Raw genomic sequence first — 20,270 nt, 5'->3', positions numbered from 1 at the left:
GTACCCCTGTACTATTGCTTGGGAGGAGAGGGAGCAAAGAGGCAGGACAGAGACTCTGTGCTAGTACCAGAGGTCTGAGAAGAGGAGGGAGCAGTATCTATTAGACCCCTGTATACAGTGGAGCGATATTGGTAAACAGGAGCTGTTGGTGAGGGGAGTACACCCCTGTCAGTTGTTTAAAGTAAAAGTCTGGAATAAAGAAAATACCCCAGAGAGATATAGAGAGAGACAGTGAGAAAAAGGAAAATATCTTTTTAAAAGAGAGAAACAACTGGAGTCCTGACTGGAAAATGCCATCTTGGACTAAAAGGCTGATCATTATATATGTAAGAGTAACATCTTATTATCTGTTTATTGATTTATCGGGACTCTGTATTATAACAGTAGTCAGAGACTAGGTGGGAAGGCCTGAAGACTGTAATGTAAATAAACCCTTTTGCTGGGCTGTGATAATATTAACAATGGATTAGTGCAGGGACAGTTAGTTAGGGAGCAGAGACTGAATTACGTGTATGTGAAACTGTGCAGATCACCTCACTATTTTTTTCAGTCACATACAAGAGAAATTCACCAACCTGTGGTGGGAGGAGTCTACGATACTGAAGTGACTATATGGTCATGTCTAAGGGATAGATGGTGACATCCAAAGTGTAAACATATGTCTATTTATGCTGCTGAACTTATTTCATGTTAATTGTTTGGTATTAGTTGTATTTGCCAGATGATTGTTTCCTCCTGCTCCTTGACATAAAGTATCATGGGCATTGGGGAAGGAAAACTAGCAAAAGATGGACACATGCCTAGCAAAATAGAGAGGCTGTAATAACTGTACTATTTAAATAGTGAAATATACATTTATAAGGACAAGTGCACATTAATTCACACAATCAATTTACAAGTCCATGACATTTATTATGAACCATATCAACATAATATGTTGTTGGTTTTGTTGGAGTTATTTGTCCATTAGAAATTGACAGCTTTACCTTGGAAGAATTCACAAAACAAATAGATTGAGGGATAATCTGCAATTGGATAAGTGTAATATTTCTCCATTGTAATACCCAGTCGTTTTTTGGAGGATTACAGATATGGTAGCACAGTGGATTGTCTTTCACAAATTATAAATTACACAAAGGTTTGCCCATGTGTGTACATTTTACCTTTTTAGCATGTATATCCTTATATTTAATATAACTCTACCTTACATCCTTGGGCCTGATTCATTAAGGATCTTAAATGAAGAAGTTTCTTATTTAAGTCTCCTAGACAAAACCATGTTACAATACAAGGGGTGCAAACTAGTTTTCTGATTTGCACATAAGTTAAATACTGACAGTTTTTTCATGTAGCACACAAATACTTGATAGCTTATTTGTACTCTGAAATTTGTGATATTTGTGTGCTACATGAAAAAACAGTCAGTATTTAACTTATGTGCAAAACAGAAAACGAATTTGCACCCCTTGCATTGTGACATGGTTTTGTCCAGGAGACTTAAATAAGAAACTTCTTCATTTAAGATCCTTAATGAATCAGGCCCCCTATCTTTAAAGACCCAGGTCACTAAAAACAGTTTCAATATATTACTGGAACAAGCCTGTGTGTTTACAATAGATCTCTTAAATACAGTACAATTGTTCTGCACACACTTTACACAGTAGGGGAGTTCAATGACTTTTCATTTGACTTTGTAGCAACAAGAGGCTGAACAACTGCTTTCTTTCAATAAAGTTCATAAGTTTGTTTTCATCTGCAGAGAAAGTGAAATGCGTTTGTAAGGACCAATTTCTTCCACTTATTATTCTTTGGCAGGATTTAGCTGTTAGAGGTTTATACAGTCCCCCATTGATTTAATGATATTCTTTGAGTATTGAGTGGTCAGTCACAATGGAAGGGAGCAGAAGAATTGTGCTCCTGCATTGGCAGAAAACATTAAGATAAGGTCTCTTTGATCTGCCGGCTTCTAGATTTGCTTTATATGAAATGCACTCGCATTAAATCAAAATTAGAGGCTGTTTCTTTCTCTGGTTCAGAAACTGTCATAAATATATTGCGAAATAAACACACTCAAACATAGAAGTTATATTAATAGCTTATAATAATCTTAATATAATCTTTACAATCATGGAAGTTATGAAATGGATGTGCTCTTCACAGCAGGTTTTTCACATATAGTAGTTTTATTTTTACTTTTTTTTTATATTCACCTTTGCAAGTTTTATTGGCAGTAGCATATGTTGTACAATGTTAAATAGTTAAATTGATACCTGATTATTTTGGAAATCATAGTCCAATGAATACTGAAGTTTCCCAAGCTTTTCTTCTTCTTTAGGTTGCTCTTTGTCTTCTCCATCAGTTAAACCAGTCTCAGCATCATCATCGTCATCGTCCTTTAAGGCCTGAGAAGAAAATACATGCTTCATTTTTCATAGTTATCAGCATATTTAAAAATGTAAAGTGTTCATAGTGGAAAGTCATGACTTTTGCTCTACTTAGGTAAAAAAAGAAAATTATTTTTTTTCTTTGAAAAAGCAGGCAGATGAATATTATATTTTCAATAAGCTACATTAACTGATTATTTAACAACTGATTATTTATTAAAACTCAATAAACATGCTCATAGCAGTATATAAAAAATCCATGGCAAAGTAACAGATCAAAAACAGCAAGTCCGTTCCGCATGCAGTATATCAAGGCTCATTCAGAAAACATTGCTGCCCAGTTTTTGTGTATCAAACAAACTTGTAAATGCAAACAAGTCAAAAGTGCCATCCAGATTTACATATGCAATTAAAGAATAAAACATGCTATCACTGAATGGAGGCACAGGAAATAAAGCCTAGGCTAATTAATTCATTTAATTTTTAACGTAAAGCCAGGCTGATCTAAACTAATTACACAATGATTATATTTTGCTAAATAATTCAGATATTGTTTGTTTGTTAGTAATTAAATAGTAGCTTTGTCATTTCATTAACTGGAGATTTCATTTTACATTTTTAACTAGTAACAGAAAGCTTAAGTGTCCTTGCTGCATTATAACAACATGTAGAAGTTGTATATAACTCCTTACTGTAGGCCATGTTGAGCTTGTGTGTTTGTATTTTCCCTAATTTATTTATGTAATGTTTAAAATTTGCTGGAATACAACATAATTCAAATTATACAAGAGATTTTAAAAAAAAATCTCTGTGACTGAATTATAAATCGGTTAAGGGACATTCCACATAAAAAAAATGTATTTTTAAAGTTGCACGTACCTTCATACGCCCTATATAAAGGGGGTTGCCTATTTTGGACAGTTTATTTATGTACCCAGAATATTGGGCCTCTACAAAGGAGGACCTGATGTGCAGTTCTGAGTGTGGTGGGGCTCTCTGCAGGTCTCTGCCTTTACTGCTTTATTTCAGTAACTGAATGACCTTTTAAAGTCATAGGGGTATATTTACTAAAGTGCGGGTTTGAAAAAGTGCAGATGTTGCCTATAGCAACCAATCAGATTCTAGCTGTCATTTTGTAGAATGTACTAAATAAATGAAAGCTAGAATCCGATTGGTTGCTATAGGCAACATCCCCACTTTTTCAAACCCGCAGTTTAGTAAAATATACCCTATAGTGTATTTACTATTGGTGCTGTGGTTACGAAAATGGAGCAGCAGCAATACATGTGGGGTTAGCTTAGACAATATGCGCTCAGCACTCAGCTCTATGTGGAGGAATGATCCCTTTAGGGTTCCCCTGGCACAGACAATGGAGGTCCTAGGAAGAGAGTTATATTCTCATAATAGGATATTTACTATAATGGATAAGCCCTTTAAGAATTGAACAAGAAGTGAAATGACATGAGAACAGAGGAAGTGCTGATCGAGCCTACAGTCCAATGGGTCAAACTGAAATATATGTTATGCTCTATTACCACATTTCGCTCTGAGCCACTCTCTGTTGATCTTTCATAAGATGAATAGGGACTCATTGCAATTTGGTAATGGTCCAGAAAGTTGTAATTAAACCATTGTTCCTGACCAAGTGCTTGGTGAATATAAATTAGCAGTACTACATCAACCATTGTTTGAAACGGTTTATTATCTACTCCATAGCTTGTCTGATTTGGGAAGTACATTTTGTATAATATTTTTTGCAGGAATAGACAGCATGATTTGGCTCCAGAATTTGAGATATCTGCCAAAAACTATTCATCAAATGAAGCAGCAACAACAAATAAAGTTCATGATAAATGTTAAATACGGGATTTATTTGGCAGAACACTATATAGCTATTGCCAGTATGTTAAATGCTTTTTTATCACTGCATTTTATCTGTGGGCAACAGCAGTTTGATGGTACAGAGCATTCAATCACTTAGAAGTTATTTGGCCACAAGTACAGCCATCACTGGGTGGTTAACTAACTTTTTTTCTGTTTTCATTGATCTAAACCCCAGATGACATTTCAAAAATGTCTCTGTAGAGTTGCAACAAAAAACAGACAAAACAACATTTTCTAACAAGAGTCAACTATAGACCACTGCTTTTGTGTGCTCATTAGAACGGAGTATTCAATCTTTTTACATTATCTTCTGTTTGTGAGGTATTGAGAATTTCAGCTACATTATATAGTAACAAACTACAATGTTTTTGATTGTATGATCATTACCCAAGTGCTTTCATATGTCACTGTGAATATAGGTGCTTTAAATAAGTAATTCAAGTTATTATTGCATACTTGTCAACTTGCTGAAGTTGGCTTCCGGGAGCGGTGGGCGTAATGGGACGGGGCTCCAAAATTTGTGTAATTTTGGCCCTGCCCCATGACGTAATGACATCACGCGGCAGAGCCATTTGACAGCAGTGGGCAGAGCCAAACGCCGCGATTCCCGGTGAATCACGGCGCTTTGGACCTAATTCTGCCAGATGCAGGAGATTGCCACACTCTCCTGGGAGTCCGTGAGACTCTCGCGAAATGCGGGAGTCTCCCGGACATTCCGGGAGAGTTGGCAAGTATGTATTATTGTAGTTGCGTGGCTGAATGAATTAACGAGATAGTTGTATTGAAACATGGGTCATGTTGGAGGGTGACTGTGTAAATAGTAAATATAGTATAGAACAGATACAAATTGCATTAATCTATTATATTTATTTCCAATAAAAAAATAAATAAATATGTAAGGCATTGTAAGTCAGTTACAAACTCTGGTGATGTAAATGTCAGGATAACACTTTGATTAAATTTAAATATTAGTGAGAAATATAACTTGAGCTACATGATTGATCTGTAATTTTTGCTTAATAAATGTTGATTATTTGCAGCAATTACACAATTTTAGCCTTATAATACAATTCTGTTTGTGTTTGTGGGGATAACTTTATTTACGTTTGAATTAAATCAATTTAGTTCAGCCTCTTGATGTATTAAGAAGTGTTAAGCATTGGATTAATCTCAATTGAGAAGCTCCAGCTGTCAAGATAACTAATCATAAAATGTTTTCACTGTCTATGGTTTATCCAAATATGGAGAAAAAAAACCTACCGCAAGTGACATCCAGAACAGTCATGAGATACAACACAGAGAGGGAGGACACAGAAGGAAGAAATCAAATTAAGACAGCCACACATAACCATTAGTAAGAACCATGGAAAAATGACCATTAGATATGCATTTTATGAACAGTTCATCTTATTTACAAGGAACATTGCAATGTAGGTCAATGCTGGTGTGCTGAAAATACTTTATATGTCCCTTAAATAATGTATTTCTATGCACACTATGAATATGCGACAGTACATTTAAGTTACAGAAATAGTGTGGTTTGAACCTCCAATAATAATTATATAATATTATATTTATTAAAAATTTGTTCTACATTAAATATTTATTATATATTTCATGAACTTTTTTAATATTTATTGAAAAGGAACTGAATAAAGCCTGGAGAATTAAGTGCGTTTGCATAGTTTTTGCAGAAATGTACCTATTCGGCCACCATACACATAGACAGGTCCACTGCCTGTAAAAGCCTCTGTGCAGGTGTCTTGTAAGATCATTTACATATCTGCTTTTTCTGGTAGGACTGCTTATCAGCAGTGGAAAAAATATAGACCACCCATAATGACTTTTGAAGCACCTTATTAAGTAATTAAATCCTTTTGATTTTTCTTACAAAATACTAAGAGCCTCTTTTAGGACGTGAATAAGTCACAGGAGTATGGTGATATTGGAGCTGTCTTTATTTCATGTATCACATTTGGATACTTTAATCTTTTAGTGATGTTTTTTGTGTGCATGCCCTTTTCTTGCCTACAATGTATGTAAATGGTGTAAAAAGGCAAGTCTCCATCATCGGACTCCTCCATGCTGATGGCGTTCCCTCCGTCTTCCGATTGGCAGCTGCCATGTTAGATTGCTGCAGTGTGCATACGCACTTCTGTCTTTTATACTCTTCTCTCTCCCTGCATTTGCTAGTTGCTTTCCACTCCGCCTTATCCTCCAACCTACTTAAACACCCTGTTTGGCAATATGGTGCCAGATCTTCATGTTCAGATAGGCTGCTGCTACTGGATCATTTAGCTCCTGTTTTCCTGTGCTACCTTGTGAATCCTAGTATCCATTTTCCTGTGCTTCCTTGTGAATTCCGATGTCCATTAACCTGTGCTTTTCAGCTAGTCCTGGTATCCAACATCCTGTGCTTCTTAGCTAATCCTGGTATCCAGTATCTGGTGCTTCTCAGCTAATCCTGGTATCCAGTATCTGAAGCTTCTCACCTTATCCTGGCATCCAGCATCCTGTGTTTCTCAGCTAATCCTGGTATCTATTATCCTGTGCTTCTTAATTTATAATGGAATATAGCATCTTGCGCATCTCAGCTAATTCTGGTATCCAGTATCCAGTGCTTCTCAACTAATCCTGGTATCCAGTATTCTGTGTCCTGAACTCTTCTACTCTCCTGTTATCTCCTTTGCTTGTGAACACCCTTTATACTTGTCAGTCTCACCTGGTACCTATCCAGAGAACTGTGACCTGCATGGTGCTAGCAGTGAAGACCAAACCTCCTTGCAGTGGGTGGAGCAAAATCGGGCAGATTGTTGGAATCCTACCATTCTTGTGTAAGACAGTAACAACCTTATTGGATTTGAAACATTTTTGGTTTACAAAAACACAGCAGCCAGCTGCTAAATCAGGAACGTTACTAAATACGAGCTCTTCGCCATTTTGCATCTTTACCATTGTTTGAAACACAGTGTGTTATCTAGTCTATAGATTGTCTTGCTTGGGAAGTACATTTTAGTATTATATTATTGCAGGAAAATCGAACATTATTTGGCTCCAGAACTTGAGATTTCTGCCAAGAAGCATTTCAGCAAATGAAACAATGCTGAGCCGCATGTTTACCAGTGACAATGGGTGATAGCGCAAACATGAAATCACAAAGGTACAAGAAGTGACATTTGTGCTGTGTGTTCACATTTTCCACATCTCTAAATGACCCTTAATGAGTTACTGATCAGTACAATTGGAGCCAGTCCTGCTTTCTGTGCAACATTGTAGTGTTGTATTAAAAAAATACTTCTAAAAGGGCAGGACTATTATAGAATATGACTTCTCTTTGTATTTTACTTTGGATTCTATTGTTAGGAAATTCAATACATATAAAAGCCAAAGTCATATAACATCCTGATATACAATAGCAATAATTACGATCAGCATGGTCTGAAAAAATAAATGAATTAAAGTTGTGAATATATAGTGTAATTGCTGTTGTGATGAAGGGTTGTGTTTGCCACATGCTTTTAAAAGAGGAGATAGGTATTTAGCTGGCAATCTGCAGAGCACTGCTGCAAACAGAGTTACACATTTGTACAGTAGTTCACCTAAGATACAGGTGGAGGACATATGTGTGACAGTGCAAACTATTTAACCTGTATTTTTCTTTTATGTGTGTGACTGATACCAGACAGTGGCTGGTGTCTAGGAAGCTGGTCTTTGTTACTTTAGTGTTAGAGTCACAAGAAAAGTGTGTACTACTTTATGTCACAAATTAGCAAAGTTAAAAAGAAAGATGGTGTTTGTGTGTGCCTCACCCAAAGTGTGCCCATGTCACACTATTTACAGTAAAACATTTTTCATGTAACACAAGATTCCCTGACCCTGTGACAAGTTGGATATGTGAACTTCATTTCATATACACGTACGTTTGACAGAACAATCTACTTGCATCAGGTTGACAGGAGTCTGACATTACCCTAAGTGCCTGTTAGCGCTTAGATAATTTGATTGTTTTCATTTTGGTATATTCTATTCCACTTAAATGTTGTCTTCACATGGACACACAGGCTAAGGTACAATACTATGTGCTGCTGTTAACATTCTAATGTTCTGCAAGTTGTTATAACCATACCTACTTTATTGTCTGTGCACCCACGCATCCCCAGTTTTGAAGTATGAATGACTAGTCAAATACACCTAAAAGCTATGCTGGATTTCAAGGAAAATCTAGTGTATCTATTTTAAAAAAAAAAACCTACACTAGAACTTATATAAATACATGGAAAACATATCATTGACTAATAACTTCGACCTGCTATGTATTAAGTATAAAAGACTATATAAAACATTAATAGCACACTTTGAGGAAGGTTCTTTGGTGTAACACTTCAGCGTCACTGTAAAACTATTAGGAAACACCTTTGACCTATCATATGACGGTTTAATCTCCATTGCACAGTAGTTCCAATAATGAAATGTGCCTGTAAATAAGATGACTTCTAATTATTTTGTCAGTTGGAAGATATCACATTGTGCTAATACATCTACTTCATTTCTTTATAAATATTTAATTCTCCATCAAAGCATATTCACTCTTGAAATAGGTCATTTTCCAGTTAGTAATAGATATAATACAAAATACATTATACAAAACGAAATAACATAAAAAACCCATAAAGGAAAGTTGAAATAAAAACAATAACAATGCACGTTATTAGTGACACACTGGGGGTCATTTACGCTGTGGATCTCAACTAAGCACACCTAGTTTTGTGCTGCTTGCTTTATTCTTTTAACAGATTCATGTCACAATGTGCAATGACCTTGTTTACTTACTATGGCACTTTTGTGAGCCTTGTTCTTTGTTTGGTGCACTACTCTTTTCAATGCACTACCTACTTTCCTGTTTAGACTTCCCCACATTAAATTGAACTGTCCTTTTTTTCAAATACTTTGGTTTATTTGTCCACTTTAACTACATTAAGGATGTAAAAAAGGTAACTCGCTAAATGTAATGATTAATGCCAATTCCTGCCTTTTGTGCAGCTTTAAAAAAAATATTGATAACTACACAAGTTTGCCCAATCTCCATTACTTAGAGCGCGCATAAATAACTCAGTGGCATGACAAAATGTTTTTTTAAATTTTTGGCACAAAGTAATGTATGTGGTGACTAAGGAGCTTTTCTTATAGAATGGTCCAATCCAACTTCTTCCAATCATCATCTAAAGCAGACATTTGCCCCTCTGCATAATAGTAGTACAGTATATCTATAAGGATTAGTGTCAGATGCGTTCTTGAATTGCAGCTACTGTTATTATAATTTGATAGCTGAGAATGTATAGGGTCATATTGTGTGCATGACCTTGCTTCATCACTTTGCAAAATAGCTCATCCTGCTAGACAAAGCAGTGTGCTACAGTGCTAATCTATGTACATACTGAGCAAAAGCAGTCTCAGGCCATTAGAACGGAGATAAAACAGCTTTAAGGCTTGTTCAAGCTGTGGTGTCCAGCCGTAAATGAACCCCAATGTAAATACAAAACATATTGTGTATTTAGTTGTTAAACAGAGGGTAATATGGGATATTTTAGATAAATGGCAGACATAATCAAAAACATTTATAATCAGTATGTTACCTGCTGAAAAAAACATGTACTTTTATTAATCAATTCCTTATTCTGCTACAAGAGTTGCTTAAGTGGAAGTAAATTAGGTACAACATAAAAATAAAGACTGCCTTTTCTTTCGATTGTGCACATGTAATATACAGTATATAATCAATATAATACATATCCTCCCATCTAGGAGGACTGTGGAGAAATCTTATTTCTTACATTATATACAGTGACAGCTGGACATAAACATTCTATTGTCACCTGTCTATTGTCAAGTCATATGATGGAGGGAGATTTTTTTACATCCCTTATGATATGGCAAAGTAAAACCCCTCATGCAACAGAAAGAAAATAACCCTTAGTGATAGTCAGATTTTGCTCAATATAAATTATTAGTTACCTGTCCTTTTAAAGTTTGAAGAAAGGATAAAAGTTATTATTATGTATGAATATTTCAGTATAGTAAAGGCTACATTAATTGATTAATTTACCTGTTACATAACACAAACAATGTACAGTATATTAAAGATAAAACACAAAAACATAAATTAAAAAAGTTTCCAAACAACTTTAATTGACTGGCTTGTGCATTGCCCTTTACATCTTCTACTAAATACATTGCTTTATCATTGTGGTTTATTATTGTTTTTTGCCACCTTTTTATAACTTTCTATCAATATGTAGATTTTTACTTGACCTTGGATATTACACAGGTCTGCTATGTTTTATTATGTTCACACACCAGTTTTGTGATTTATCTAAAGGCAAAGAAATAAAAAAAAACAACCTACCTATATAATATACAATTTTTGGTGTAATACACAGAATGATGCAAGCAGCTTTAATAAATATATACTTAAGAAAAGCTGCTATATGGTATATACAAACTAATAAATAAAGGTCTGAAGGTGGAAAACCCCTTTGCAGGTTAAGATGTCTGAAGGTATACAATGGCTTGCAGAAGTATTCAACCACTCTAAAAAGTCGACAGAAAATGACACTTACATAGCTGGTTCCAGTCAATTTTTATAGGTTCTTAAAGTACTTTTTTAAACTCATAATTCGTTAGTGGTCTGCATATTTTTGTTTTAGTATTCAACCCCATGCAGATTAGCACTTGGTAGAACCACCTTTTGCAGCTAGAACAGCTTTAAGTATGTGGGATATGTTTCTACCAGGATTGCACACTGTTTGGAAGTGACTTCTGCCCATTTGCTCCAAGTTGTGCAGGTTGGTTGGATGACGCACGTGGACTGCAATTTTCAAATAGTGCCACAGATTCTCATTTGAATTGAGATCTGGAATTTGACATCTCTATTGTAGAATATTCAACTTTTTGTTGTTCAACCATGACAGTACTGCTCTGGGCTTGTTCTTGGGATCATTCTCCTGTTGAAAGGAGATTTTTTTCCTAAGCTTTAGTTTTCTAGAAGAGTGAAGCAGGTTGTCTTGCAGTATCTCCCTGTATTTTGCACCACCCATCTGTCCTTCAATTTTAACGATATGCCCAGTCCCTACTGGAGAATAACATGATGCTGTCATTACCAAACTTCACTGTTGGGATGGGGTTTGGTTAATGAAAGCGCAATGTTAGGTTTGCGCCACACATAGCGTTTTGAATTGGAGCCAAAAGCTAATTTGCTGCCTAATCTTATCACAAAATCTTATCCCATATTTTAACAGTGTAACTGTGATGTATTCTGGAAAACTTCACACGTGTGTTGATGTGGTTTTCTTCAGTAAATGACTTCTTTCTAGCGACCCTCCCATACAGGCCAATTGTATTGGTTGACTGCTGCACCTTAATTCCAGTCTTAGTCACTGAGCTCTGTAACTCCTTCAAAGTAATACTTTGTCTCTCTGTTGCTTCCTTAGCAAGTTTCATCTTGTTCTGACACCGAGCATTGAGGAATGACTGGGTAGTATGATGAAATTTCCATTTCCTCACAATTGATCCAACAGTGCACAAATTATTTTGTAGCCTTTTCCTATCTTGCACATGTCTATAACTTTATCTTTCATTACCTTAGAATGCTCTTTTGTCTTCATTTTCACAGCTTTCCTGTAGATTCACAGTATGACCAATGTTATTTTGAATTAGGGGTTCTGTTATCCATAAAAGCTGATCTCTTTTAATTATTCACAGGTAGAGGTTAATTGAAAGCCAATTGTTAGGGCAAAATTTTCCATCTGTGTAAACTCAAGCTTCCACAACATCAGGGTTTAATACTTATGCTAGCACCATTATTCAGTAAAAAAGCCAAAAACAAATCTGCAGATAAAAAACGAATTGTGAGTTTGAAAAGGTACTTTAAGAGTCTACTGGTATTGCAATAAACATGCTGGATGGAACAGTCTGTGTAAGCGTCATTTGTAATACAGACTCTTGGGGGTTGAATACTTCTGCAAGTTATTGTATGTTTCCTTGCAATATAAAAGTTCACATATCTCATTCTTTGGAATCAGTTTTTGAGCAGTTTTATTCACTAGAATTAAATAAAATGTGATGTTTGTAGACTATTTTCAGGTATTTATAATTGTAATATATTTCTATAACTTTTCAATGTATATTTGTACATTTTTCTAGTAGCTATTTCTATAAAATATCTTATATTTCAGGTTTAATGGAACGTAAAATAACAATGGTCTGTTTTGTCATCATGCTTTTTCATATATGTGCAATTCAATGTCTTGATATTGTTCAGCCAGATTATTGATTCATAAATGAGCAAGCTCTGTATCTTGTAGTTTTCTGATCATTGTAACTACCCAGATGTAAATGGGTACACTGAAACTAGTTCATCTGAATTTTGAGCGATTTCTATGAACCAAACTACGAAAGAGGAAGCTTTAGTAGGCTACCTGTTAAATAATAGAATTAATACAAAATCCAATGTTTAGATACAAAAGTATTTGGGAATAGTACTTTTAACTTTGACTTGCAATTTAATAAAATGCATTGTAATGTTGCTATAAAGAAAGGGTAAAAGTAATCACCCAGGATAGTTAGTCCTTTTAGTGCCAATGATGTAGACTCCAGAAGCAGACTCTATGTCACTTGGCACCAACCTCAGCTCCCACGTAAACAGGGATTGGGTGTTGTCCCTCACACCTGAACAATAGAAAAATGGGGAAAACGATCTCTATCCGTCATAATAGTACTCCCAGTAATGGCAAGAAACAATAGTGATATAATCACCAATATTTCTGGTAAAAGAGAGAGAGGATCTGGGTCAAATAAGACCCAGGCCATCTCCGCCACAGCAAGTGATAGAGCATGCATTTACATTCTCTACCATAGACCTGAATGATTCTGACACCTAGGCCTATAGTATTACATACTAACATACACAGTAGTATACCAAAAAAGAAAATGAAAACAAACAACATTTTTGGTTAAAAAATGCACATGGATGACGACAGCTCAGAGTGGAATGGAATTAGGTGTCAAATGACATAGAATCTACGTCATTTGTCACTTCAGTGTGGGACAGACCATAATGCAGATTATCCATTATTGACAGTGAAAAGGTTGGACTATAAAAACACATTGGTTTCTAGTAACTTATACAAACATATTCAAAGTTAGAGTAAAGATTTGATTCCTTGATCTGGAGAAAAAGCTTTCACAGCCTGTGTATTCATACTAAGAAATGAAAAATATGTCTATTATGTAATTCAATTATTTCCTGGTAGCCCTACTTTTATACATAGCAGCAATGGAGCCAATAATAGGAATTAATTAGAAAAAAAGTAGAAAACCATTATTTATAACTTCATTTTATGTAGACATGCGTGTTTTGTGTATCTATGATATTTAAATTATAAAAGAAGAAATATTTTTCTAGACTCTAAACTGGGAAAATAGAAATGAGAGTAAATAAAAAAGACCATTATTTCTGTACAGCATTTGTAACAATGAAAGCATAATAAAAATAGTTTTAGACTCTTGTGTTTGCAAAATCACATCACTAGCAAATCAATATGTAATTTGCTTTGGCTCATTTAGATCTAAAATAGATACATTGTATTACATGTTCAAGACATTTTGTTGTGATTTCATTGCAAGAAATTCTAATATGCAATGCTTGCGATGTAATATAATATTATATATAGTGTGTCCAGTGTTATACAGTAAAGAAATGTGAGAAATGACAAAAACATTTCCAGACATTCTAAAGATACTCCTGTTAGTTTATCAATACAAACTTCTAAAGGTAAAATGTGGCAGCCTTTTAGTACCCTTGAAAGACCAAGGTATGGTCTGAGTATATTTAATTGTAATAACTGCTTAAATTTATATTTTTGAGTTTACATATTTGAGAATATTTAGTTATGTTATGTCACTGCATTTACAGTTTATCTTGTTTCACTGATGAACTGTGAACAAAAATACAATAGCTTGTGTAGGATAAAATAGCTACAATAGTAAGACAGATCTGAATGTTTGGCCTGAGATCTAAGTGACCAGAGCAATGTATAATTTGGACACACACCTGTGCAGCCAAATTGGATACCACTAGGCATTTGGCGCATAGGCTGAATTTTTACAGAATATGGTGCCCAATAAATGCCGTTGTCCACAACCCTACATGCCATCAGATTGCGGTCATTGTCCAATTGCATTTTCTGCCATTGCCAATTCTCAGCAATTAAATGAGTCTGACCATATGTCATTCAGAATTTCTGGTCTTTCTTTGGTGCACAGGGATTGAATTGTAACCCATTTGCTCTAAGATAACATAATGACATAACAGACCATTCCAATCATTGAGTGCAAGAGCACCTTTAGACTGTTTTAGATTGCTGTGAGTTCACATTAAGATAGCTACTGATCAACTAGACTAAATGTTGTGGAAAGTATAACTTACAATGAGAGACTTAATACAAATATAAATAGCATGGTACATGTGATTAATTGGATGTGGTATGAATTAACAGTACTGACAATGCCATCAGAGTTTACAACTACAAAATAACACCGAAAACTATAACAGCAACAAGATGACAATATCGACTTACCATATAGCAGGCAGTCATTATGTCCTGCACCATTAATTATCTACACATGGAAAATGTGACTTTCATTAATATGTATATGAAGAATTTACGCTATGAATGAAATGACGTTGTAATGAAAGTCGCATTTTGCATGTGTAGATAATTAAAGGTGCCGGACATAATGACTGCCTGCTATATGGTAAGTCGATATTGTCATCTTGACGCTGTTATAGTTTTCGGTGTTATTTTGTAGTTGTAAACTCTGACGGCATTGTCAGTGCCGGTGAAACTACTATCACCAGATTAATTGAGGATGTGATAGAAGAGGATCTAGATCAGTGATAGATAACCTGATACACTTCAGGGGCCGCATCGGAGGCTCTCTAACTCTAACCTTCACAAGGGCTGCACATTACTCTTAATCCCAGTGATAAGTTAAAACAATGCATTTAATCAAAGAAAGAGACACCTATCTGTAATAACATATCAGCATAATAAACAAGTGTTACAAGCTATAACCAAAAAATGGGACGACAGCAAGAAGGTTTGGAGGAAGGCTGCCTGTGGCCCATCACTGATCTAGATGATCCTGTATACAGGTTAAATTCCATGCTACTATGAAATACAAATTGAAACAATAAATCATTTAATGGAAACGTGAGCAGTTAGTATACTAAAAAAAAAAAAAAACAATGCTAAGTATTTTATTGATTTTGTTCATGTTTTAAACTTTGTGGTTCTGCCTTATGACACTTTGTTAAAGTTAACTTCATATTATAACAGACTATTCACATAACATTCAAAATATCACAATGTTTATACATTTTACGTATTGAGAAAATAGTCTCATTTTACTACATATGATTTTCTATCAACAACAGAAATAATAAGCCTTAGTTACCTGATCTTTCATGGTGTTGCCTAAATCTTTAACATCTTTCATGTTAATAGCATTCTTCCCACCCTTTTCTTTGCCCTTCTTCTTGTTCTTCTTTTTGAATAGACATTTTTTGCACACACAGAAACAGCAGGTGAGTATCAACAGGACAGCAACTATGGCTATTGCAATTAAGGCCCAAGGTGGCACTGTAAAATACAAGCAGAAAATCGGAGTAAAACAAAAAATCATACTAACGGAAAATAATAACAATGTTTATGTATAATGACTTGTGTACAGTGTAAAATATGGCAATTAAAACACAAGTAAACTTGGTACAGATATGGAATGGTTACTAAAACTGTTGGCTGTTCTGATCGTTGCTGCTGCTGTATCTCTTTTTTGGACATTCTGGAAGTGTACATACACCTGGGCTATACATATGGTTTGAATAGCACTAATTAAAAGAAAAGGTGCATAGGTTTTGTGTATCTGGATATCCTTGCACGATAATGTTTAAGATACTATTCAGACAAGTCATGTGTGCTAAAGTAGGCACATTTCATACAGTGCCTGATTGTGTCATTCACTTAAACAAAGGATGCTACATCAGACGTGACATGGGAATGTTTAAGCTGTCAACTCAAATGTCACAGGTTCAAAGCAAAATAAAAGATATGAATGAATGACTGAAAAAAGAATTATAAGGCCATTCACAAAATAAAGGGGATTCAGATATAAAAAGTGTAACGTGAAATATCACAGAAGCCCACACAGACCTACAATGGATATATATAGATATATATATATATATATATATATATATATATACATACACACACACATACATAAATGTTTTTGAGAAAAGTCTCAAAGAAGATTAAATAGACTATTCTCAGTATTATGCTGCCAAATGATGCCAATAGTTATATTTGTATTGAATATACCGTATGCCAGCCCACTTCGACCACAATAAATGTCTCTGCTAATTATGCGTTTTCATGTCCTCTACTTTCACCTGCAATCCCATCTTAGGGCTATATTTACTAAACTGCCGTTTTTGAAAAATGGAGATGTTGCCTATAGCAACCAATCAGATTCTAGCTGTCATTTTGTAGAAAGGATTAAATAAATGACAGCTAAAATCTGATTGGTTGCTATAGGCAACATCTCCACATTTTTAAACCTGCAGTTTAGTAAATATACCCCTTAAACTTTTTAATGAGTTCTAGTTTTTAGTATTTAGTAGTGAAAGTCATGCAAATAATGTTGTTGGACACATTTCTGCATGCATTGGTACTCGAGGTCGCTTGTGTGATCTACTGCAGTTATTTGTCTGAGTTTGAAACTGTTAAAAAGAGGCTATTTTGTATGGAGTTTACTATGGCAAATACTTATTAGAACAATTATTCCAATTCATGACTCTGGTTACCATGGTTACTGGAAATGTGCAGCTTGCAGTTAATGATGAAAGAAAATTAAGAACATTATATAATTGAGAGATGAAGATAAAGATTAAGTCGTACTGCAGAACTGTTATCTGCATATGATAATATATTTCATGCAAACTCATGGACGCCTAGTACAGATGGTCACTTGTGGCAAAAATGAATCATTTTTAATTGGTAGAAATGGTTTTATAGTTATTGTTTGTTTTACTACTTGACGTTAACACAAATATTGGCTTAGGCTATGTTGTTATAATTCAGTGTTCTACAAAGACATCACTAATAATGTCATCACGGTATAATAATATGTAAAGACAACCACAGACGTTTTGACATTTGAAGATTAATAAACCACTTTGATGCCGTTACTTAAAAATAAAAGATTTGCAAAAGGATATTCTGAAACATAAAGCCCATTATCACGTGTCCCATCAATGCACACCAAACTGCTGCTGCTTTCTGCTTGTATGATTATATGCTAGAATAATGATGAAAGACAAAATCTAAAAAACATCTGCAGACAGAGACAATAATAACAATGCCTGTCACCATCTGACTAATAATTTCCATGTCCATCATACCTTTTTTGGTAGCAGTCAAGACATATTTTCTGAGGAGAGCGGCAATAATTCACAAAAAAGAGAAATAAAAAAGAAAAGGGAATGTCAACAAGACAATTGCTTGCTCACAGTAGCCAAATGGAGTGGAAATTATGATTGCAAAAAGCTGTTTAGGATATAGCTGCTGAAATGATAATTATTGTCTAGTGGGAAAATGAAAACCTTCCATAGCTGGGTACAGCGACCCTCCTTCCTTCCTGGAATAGCATCAAAATGTACACCCATTATGATAGAACAGACTTCCTTCCAGTTATTCCAACAGGAGTCTTTGAATAATTTTTACCCTACAAATTTCCTATAGTAATTTTCTTCAGTGAAGACTACTCCAACCAAACAATTAATCTGTCATACATTATCTCTAATTCCTATTAAAACAAACATACAATCCTGCATAAATCAGGCAACAGAGGATAGAAAATGTTCCGGTGGATCTTACAAAAGATTTGATGATTTGAACTTAAGAATGCAGAATAGCACATCACCGGATCCCATAGCAAAATCTGGTTATGGGCCCAGTCATGCCACTTTCAATAGGGCAGAACAGAGCCTCTTTTGAGAATTGCTGAGACCCCTAACCTCCGGGACTCATAGCAGCTGCATCCACTGTATTTCTGCCCTTGCTCTGACTGTATGTTATGTATGTATGGATATTATCTAGTGTTCCTCTGTATGACAGTTGGTCAGAATATACAAATCCATGCAGATGGTGCCTTGGTCAGAATTTAATCCATGTTCACAACATAGCCCAAAGTTTCTTCTTTAGCTCAAATAATGTGAAATACTTATTATAAGACACCACATGGTCTACAGCACCACACAAAGTGTGGGAGAACAGAATGACAACAAATTAAACAATTTGCAAACAGCAAGAAAATTACATAATGCAGACTGGAGAATTTATAAGCAGGGAGCATCCTAGTATGCAGCAAGAATCCACCTGGCAACATTGGTGCAACAGCGAGACTTGTGACGCAGAGCAGGAGACAGTGACCAGGCAGTACCTAATAGGAAGTATGGAGGACAGGATAGGGGAAGGCAGAAGACAAGAAGACAGAGCGACTTCCCAATGACAGTTTACAATCTAGAGGCAGGGGGCAGATACAAAAGAGAGTGACACAGAATGGGTAAGGATGCATGGGAGGAAACAGAGGGGAGAGGCAGACTCAAAAGAGGGTGACATAGAGTAGGTGAAGAGGAGTGGGGATGAGTTAGGAGAGAGACTGGTAGACTTTGATGAAAAGATGAGTTTTTAGGAAGTGTTTGAAGCCCTGGAGACAGGAGAATAATCTGATTAGAGGTGGGAGTGAGTTTTAAAGGTGGAGAGTGGCACAGTAGAAGTTTTGTAGGCGGGAGTGAGATGAAGTAATCAATGAGGTGGCAGTATTTCCAGGTTGGAGAGGGTGTAAGGAATGTGACTGGGGGGGGGAGGAGTGGATGATGGCTTTGTAGGTGAGGGTGAGTTTGAACTGAATTTTGCAAGGAACAAGAAGAGAAGTGACTGGCAAAGAAGGGAGGATAGGAAGAAAGGTGAGAGAGGAAAATGAGTGGAGGTGAGTATGGATTGGAGTGGGGAAAGGTGGGTAAGAGGCAGACTGGAAAGGGGGGTTGCAATAGTCAAGGCGAGATATAACGAGGGAATGAATGAGAGTTTAAGTTGCGGTTAAGGTGAGGAAGGGTTTAATTCTGGAGATGTTGTGACGATAAAACCAGCTGGATTGGCAGTGGGAATCAATGTGGGGAATGAAGGAGAGGGAGGAATCAGGGTTGACACCCAGGCAGCAGTATTGATGAACAGAGGAGATAGCAGTGTTGTCATTGAAGATGGATAAAGGGAGCTCTCCCATCACAGCTACACCAGGAGTTGATTTATAACAAAAAAACATTATAAATTAAAGATTTCCAGTTAAAAAAATGTGAGTTCCCAGAGAAAACTGGGACACATGTATATATAGAATACATTTATGTGTAGTATGCATGTTACACGTGTTAAGCTATGCATGCAGAAGTTTTCAAGGTGAGGAATGCATGCAGACCCTGACAAGGTCTAGGGGTATATTTTCTAAACTGCGGGTTTCAAAAAGTGGAGATATTGCCTATAGCAACCAATCAGATTCTAGCTTTAATTTAATTAGTGCATTCTACAAAATGACAGCTAGAATCTGTTTGGTTGCTATAGGCAACATCTCCACTTTTTCAAACCCGCCGTTTAGTAAATCTAGCCCCTAGTTTGCATTCTAAATATGACATGATCAGTATGCATGTAGAAGACGCTAAGATGCAGAATGCTTGCCGAATGTGACAAGGTACTGTATGCATGTAGAAAAAGCTAAGGTTCAGTACTCATACAGAATGAGGTGCAGCATGGATGTACAAGATGCAAAGTATCAATGTTAATGTGACATTCCGTATTCCGTTTGCATACTGTAGCTTGCTTGATTTCGCAC

General features: G+C 35.6%; 1 protein-coding gene across 5 annotated transcripts in view; it reads right to left on the bottom strand.

Annotated features, from left to right (window-relative positions):
* The window catches only part of SYT1 (synaptotagmin 1), a 530,829-nt gene that overhangs the window by 119,279 nt on the left and 391,280 nt on the right, over positions 1 to 20,270 (bottom strand). For 4 of the 5 annotated variants that reach the window (XM_075209585.1, XM_075209583.1, XM_075209584.1 and 1 more), the window contains 2 exons: positions 15,783 to 15,967; positions 2,271 to 2,402 (listed from right to left, as the gene is read on the bottom strand). In XM_075209585.1, coding sequence (XP_075065686.1) covers positions 2,271 to 2,402; positions 15,783 to 15,967 — 317 coding nt within the window. The remainder of the gene's footprint in view (positions 1 to 2,270; positions 2,403 to 15,782; positions 15,968 to 20,270) is intronic. The other variant, XM_075209587.1, reaches the window with a different exon arrangement.

The sequence above is a fragment of the Mixophyes fleayi genome, chromosome 4 (assembly GCF_038048845.1).
Source record: "Mixophyes fleayi isolate aMixFle1 chromosome 4, aMixFle1.hap1, whole genome shotgun sequence".
Taxonomy (NCBI): Eukaryota; Metazoa; Chordata; class Amphibia; order Anura; family Limnodynastidae; genus Mixophyes; species Mixophyes fleayi.
Note: the sequence above shows the minus strand (reverse complement) of the source record. Positions and strands in the feature narration are given on the sequence as shown.